This window comes from Mixophyes fleayi, unplaced genomic scaffold (assembly GCF_038048845.1).
Source record: "Mixophyes fleayi isolate aMixFle1 unplaced genomic scaffold, aMixFle1.hap1 Scaffold_2132, whole genome shotgun sequence".
NCBI classification, from domain to species: domain Eukaryota; kingdom Metazoa; phylum Chordata; class Amphibia; order Anura; family Limnodynastidae; genus Mixophyes; species Mixophyes fleayi.
In genome coordinates this window covers 27501-34146 of record NW_027446326.1, presented here as the reverse complement: position 1 = coordinate 34146, position 6646 = coordinate 27501, and the positions used below count along the sequence as shown (strand labels likewise).

At 51.2% G+C, this 6646-nt stretch overlaps 1 protein-coding gene across 1 annotated transcript in view; it reads right to left on the bottom strand.

Moving 5' to 3' along the window:
* Positions 1-921: 921 nt before the first annotated feature.
* LOC142121724 (coiled-coil domain-containing protein 42-like) overlaps positions 922-6646 on the bottom strand; it is a 19154-nt gene continuing 13429 nt past the window's right edge. The window contains exon 6 of the mRNA XM_075194200.1: positions 922-1087. Coding sequence (XP_075050301.1) covers positions 1019-1087 — 69 coding nt within the window. The 3' untranslated portion in view covers positions 922-1018. The remainder of the gene's footprint in view (positions 1088-6646) is intronic.

Genomic DNA, 6646 nt, shown 5'->3' with positions numbered 1-6646 from the left:
TATGTGACAGATTTAACTGTGTGAGGTAGATTGTGTCACGGTGATGTCGTACCCTGTGTGTGTGTGTGTGTGTCACGGTGATGTCGTACCCTCTGTGTGTGTGTGTGTGTGTGTGTGTCACGGTGATGTCGTACCCTCTGTGTGTGTGTGTGTCACGGTGATGTCGTACCCTCTGTGTGTGTGTGTGTGTGTCTGTGTCACAGTGATGTCGTACCCTCTCTGTGTGTGTGTGTGTGTGAGGTAGATTGTGTCACGGTGATGTCGTACCCTCTGTGTGGGTGGGTGGGTGTGGGTGTGGCTGTGTCACAGTGATGTCGTACCCTCTCTCTCTCTCTGTGTGTGTGTGTGTGTGTGTGTGTGTGTGTGAGGTAGATTGTGTCACGGTGATGTCGTACCGTGTGTGTGTGTGTGTGTGTGTGTGTCTGTGTCACTGTGATGTCGTACCGTGTGTGTGTGTGTGTCTGGCTGTGTCACTGTGATGTCGTACCCTGTGTGTGTGTGAGGTAGATTGTGTCACGGTGATGTCGTACCCTGTGTGTGTGTGTGAGGTAGATTGTGTCACTGTGATGTCATACCCTGTGTGTGTGTGTGTGTGTGTGTGTGTGTGTGTGTGTGTGTGTGTGTGTGTGAGGTAGATTGTGTCACGGTGATGTCGTACCCTGTGTGTGTGTGTGAGGTAGATTGTGTCACTGTGATGTCATATGATTGTGATGTTTTAGAGCAGGCCTGTCCAACCTGTGGCCCTCCAATTGTTGTGTAACTATGCTGGGGCTTGTAGTTTCACAGCACCTGGAGGGCCGCAGGTTGGACAGGCCTGTTTTAGAGTGTAACGGGAATAATCGGGTCTGTGTGTGAGATCGGTCATATAAGGATAAGATAAGTACATCATATGAGATCACTCCATCAGCGCACAGTCTGTGATTTTATTCTATTTCTCATTTTATTTTGGTAAGATAAAAATGCATCTTGTTATTCTCTTGTCCTGAGGTTCAGTCTGTGAAACCACCGCAATCTGCTGTCAGTTCTCTGGGCACTTTCTGCTGACCTCCTGGTAAACATCAGACAGGTCCCGGACATACTGCTGTATCTGAGGGAACAGAGATGGGCACACTGCAGTGTATGGCTGGGTGGTATCATACGTCTCCCTGTGTGTTACTAGCAGTGCTCAGCCGCAGTGCCACAGATGGGGACAGTGATGGGCACACTGCAGTGTATGGCTGAGTGGTATCATACGTCTCCCTGTGTGTTACTAGCAGTGCTCAGCCACAGATGGGGACAGTGATGGGCACACTGCAGTGTATGGCTGGGTGGTATCACACGTCTCCCTGTGTGTTACTAGCAGTGCTCAGCCGCAGTGCTACAGATGGGGACAGTGATGGGCACACTGCAGTGTATGGCTGGGTGGTATCACACGTCTCCCTGTGTGTTACTAGCAGTGCTCAGCCGCAGTGCCACAGATGGGGACAGTGATGGGCACACTGCAGTGTATGGCTGAGTGGTATCATACGTCTCCCTGTGTGTTACTAGCAGTGCTCAGCTGCAGTGCTACAGATGGGGACAGTGATGGGCACACTGCAGTGTATGGCTGGGTGGTATCACACGTCTCCCTGTGTGTTACTAGCAGTGCTCAGCCGCAGTGCCACAGATGGGGACAGTGATGGGCACACTGCAGTGTATGGCTGAGTGGTATCATACGTCTCCCTGTGTGTTACTAGCAGTGCTCAGCCACAGATGGGGACAGTGATGGGCACACTGCAGTGTATGGCTGAGTGGTATCACACGTCTCCCTGTGTGTTACTAGCAGTGCTCAGCTGCAGTGCTACAGATGGGGACAGTGATGGGCACACTGCAGTGTATGGCTGGGTGGTATCACACGTCTCCCTGTGTGTTACTAGCAGTGCTCAGCTGCAGTGCCACAGATGGGGACAGTGATGGGCACACTGCAGTGTATGGCTGAGTGGTATCATACGTCTCCCTGTGTGTTACTAGCAGTGCTCAGCCACAGATGGGGACAGTGATGGGCACACTGCAGTGTATGGCTGGGTGGTATCATACGTCTCCCTGTGTGTTACTAGCAGTGCTCAGCTGCAGTGCTACAGATGGGGACAGTGATGGGCACACTGCAGTGTATGGCTGGGTGTTACTAGCAGTGCTCAGCCACAGATGGGGACAGTCATGGGCACACTGCAGTGTATGGCTGGGTGGTATCATACGTCTCCCTGTGTGTTACTAGCAGTGCTCAGCCGCAGTGCTACAGATGGGGACAGTGATGGGCACACTGCAGTGTATGGCTGGGTGGTATCATACGTCTCCCTGTGTGTTACTAGCAGTGCTCAGCCGCAGTGCCACAGATGGGGACAGTGATGGGCACACTGCAGTGTATGGCTGGGTGTTATTAGCAGTGCTCAGCTGCAGTGCCACAGATGGGGACAGTGATGGGCACACTGCAGTGTATGGCTGGGTGGTATCATACGTCTCCCTGTGTGTTACTAGCAGTGCTCAGCCGCAGTGCTACAGATGGGGACAGTGATGGGCACACTGCAGTGTATGGCTGGGTGTTGTTAGCAGTGCTCAGCCGCAGTGCTACAGATGGGGACAGTGATGGGCACACTGCAGTGTATGGCTGGGTGTTATTAGCAGTGCTCAGCTGCAGTGCCACAGATAGGGACAGTGATGGGCACACTGCAGTGTATGGCTGGGTGTTACTAGCAGTGCTCAGCTGCAGTGCCACAGATGGGGACAGTGATGGGCACACTGCAGTGTATGGCTGGGTGTTATTAGCAGTGCTCAGCTGCAGTGCCACAGATGGGGACAGTGATGGGCACACTGCAGTGTATGGCTGGGTGTTATTAGCAGTGCTCAGCTGCAGTGCCACAGATGGGGACAGTGATGGGCACACTGCAGTGTATGGCTGGGTGTTACTAGCAGTGCTCAGCTGCAGTGCCACAGATAGGGACAGAGATGGGCACACTGCAGTGTATGGCTGGGTGGTATCATACGTCTCCCTGTGTGTTACTAGCAGTGCTCAGCTGCAGTGCCACAGATGGGGACAGAGATGGACACACTGCAGTGTATGGCTGGGTGGTATCATACGTCTCCCTGTGTGTTACTAGCAGTGCTCAGCCGCAGTGCCACAGATGGGGACAGTGATGGGCACACTGCAGTGTATGGCTGGGTGTTATTAGCAGTGCTCAGCCGCAGTGCCACAGATGGGGACAGTGATGGGCACACTGCAGTGTATGGCTGGGTGTTATTAGCAGTGCTCAGCCGCAGTGCCACAGATAGGGACAGTGATGGGCACACTGCAGTGTATGGCTGGGCGGTGTTAGCAGTGCTCAGCCACAGATAGGGACAGTGATGGGCACACTGCAGTGTATGGCTGGGTGTTATTAGCAGTGCTCAGCCACAGATAGGGACAGTGATGGGCACACTGCAGTGTATGGCTGGGTGGTATTAGCAGTGCTCAGCTGCAGTGCCACAGATGGGGACAGTGATGGGCACACTGCAGTGTATGGCTGGGTGTTATTAGCAGTGCTCAGCTGCAGTGCCACAGATGGGGACAGTGATGGGCACACTGCAGTGTATGGCTGGGTGGTATCATACGTCTCCCTGTGTGTTACTAGCAGTGCTCAGCTGCAGTGCCACAGATGGGGACAGTGATGGGCACACTGCAGTGTATGGCTGGGTGTTACTAGCAGTGCTCAGCCACAGATAGGGACAGTGATGGGCACACTGCAGTGTATGGCTGGGTGTTAGCAGTGCTCAGCTGCAGTGCCACAGATGGGGACACAGAATAACCATCCACATTTCCCACCTCTCAGTATGTGGGATACGAGGACTGTAGGGGGGGGGAGAATAATAAGGTCTGATAATAATATGAACTGTAGATGAATAGAGAACGCTTGTATCTGATTACATTGTATAACAAGCACACTGTCCTACTCTTATACACACATATACACCCTCACCCTGGGGGATCAGGGCTTTCTGGGTAAAACGCGTTGTGCATACAGGTCTATAACACACACAGATACTATGTCACCTGTGTTATATGTATCCGTTGCGTCTTTCTTCTGGTTTGTGGTGCTTACACTGAGGTTTATTTAGCTCTGGTAAAAGTGAGTTCAATGTAGCAGTGTGTCTAATATGTATAGTACTTTATAAACATATAGAATACATACATTGTTCTCTGGAGCTGCGTTTATAAAAGTGCGTTCTTGAAGGCTGTACACACTAGGTGGAATTAATGCCATTCAACTAAGAGAACTTTATACTTCTCCGGCATTTAAGGCCATCAGTGCCAGGCTGGATACAGTATTATGGCTGCGGCTAGACTGGTCACCTGAGAATGGACTGTGCCTCAGGCCTAGTATCTGAGTCCGACTTACCCAACAGAGACTGTTCCTGAAGGTCAGTCTAAGGGTGCGTATTTGTGGGGACCCTGTGGGGACCCTGCATGATGACATCACAGGACTGGACTGACCTGTAGCCAATCTGAGGTCTAGATCATTCATGTCCCCATTATGACAGTGTTTTCTCATCCCCATGAACTGTTCACATTAAGAAAAGTGCCTTAATGTGTGGAGGGAAAACGGGATCACATGAAAGTCCAACGGATGACCCCGTTAGTAACGCTGTATTATGAATGTTTCTGATCTCGCCTTATTTATGGAGAGTGAAGGGACAGAGTGCGCCGAGCATTGTATGTCTCCAGCATAGCGCTGTACTTGTATTGTGTCTCCTTTGCCCTCGCCACCTGTAATATAACAGGGCCCATGTCCTGTGCCCAATACTAAGATGCCAGCGGGTGGTTATCATCTATTCATGCTCACAGTGTTACCCCCTAATGACAGCTGGAGCCCCTCCCACATCTTTATATTTACATGTTACATGATCACAGAATGTCATCCGGTCAGCTGCCGTTACCTTTATGTCATGATTGTATAAAGTCGTATATCATTCCTCTATCAGATGGTGACACAGTGGTCAGGGGAGAGGATATTCCTCTATCAGATGGTGGTACAGTGGTCGGGGTAGAGGATATTCCTCTATCAGATGGTGGTACAGTGGTCGGGGTGAGGATATTCCTCTATCAGATGGTGGTACAGTGGTCAGGGTGAGAGGATATCATTGCTCTATCAGATGGTGAGACAGTGGTCGGGGTGAGAGGATATCATTGCTCTATCAGATGGTGACACAGTGGTCGGGGTGAGAGGATATCATTCCTCTATCAGATGGTGGTACAGTGGTCGGGGTAGAGGATATTCCTCTATCAGATGGTGGTACAGTGGTCGGGGTGAGGATATTCCTCTATCAGATGGTGGTACAGTGGTCGGGGTAGAGGATATTCCTCTATCAGATGGTGGTACAGTGGTCGGGGTGAGGATATCATTGCTCTATCAGATGGTGACACAGTGGTCGGGGGGAGAGGATATCATTGCTCTATCAGATGGTGACACATTAGTCGGGTGAGAGGATATCATTCCTCTATCAGATGGTGACACAGTGGTTGGGGTGAGAGGATATCATTGCTCTATCAGATGGTGGCACAGTGTGTTCGGGGTGAGAGGATATCATTCCTCTATCAGATGGTGACACAGTGGTCAGGGGAGAGGATATCATTCCTCTATCAGATGGTGACACAGTAGTCGGGTGAGAGGATATCATTCCTCTATCAGATGGTGACACAGTGGTCGGGGTGAGAGGATATCATTGCTCTATCAGATGGTGACACAGTGGTCGGGGTGAGGATATCATTCCTCTATCAGATGGTGACACAGTGGTCGGGGTGAGAGGATATCATTGCTCTATCAGATGGTGACACAGTGTGTTCGGGGTGAGAGGATATCATTCCTCTATCAGATGGTGACACAGTGGTCAGGGGAGAGGATATTCCTCTATCAGATGGTGGTACAGTGGTCGGGGTGAGAGGATATCATTGCTCTATCAGATGGTGACACAGTAGTCGGGTGAGAGGATATCATTCCTCTATCAGATGGTGACACAGTGGTCGGGTGAGAGGATATCATTCCTCTATCAGATGGTGACACAGTGGTCGGGGTGAGAGGATATTGCTCTATCAGATGGTGACACAGTGGTCGGGGTGAGAGGATATCATTGCTCTATCAGATGGTGACACAGTGGTCGGGGTGAGAGGATATCATTCCTCTATCAGATGGTGACACAGTGGTCGGGGTGAGGGGATATCATTCCTCTATCAGATGGTGACACAGTGGTCGGGGTGAGGGGATATCATTCCTCTATCAGATGGTGACACAGTGGTCGGGGTGAGGGGATATCATTGCTCTATCAGATGGTGGCACAGTGGTCGGGGGGAGGGGATATCATTGCTCTATCAGATGGTGGCACAGTGGTCGGGGTGAGGGGATATCATTGCTCTATCAGATGGTGGCACAGTGGTCGGGGTGAGGGGATATCATTGCTCTATCAGATGGTGGCACAGTGGTCGGGGTGAGGGGATATCAATGCTCTATCAGATGGTGGCACAGTGGTCGGGGTGAGGGGATATCATTCCTCTATCAGATGGTGGCACAGTGGTCGGAGTGAGGGGATATCATTGCTCTATCAGATGGTGGCACAGTGGTCGGGGTGAGGGGATATCATTGCTCTATCAGATGGTGACACA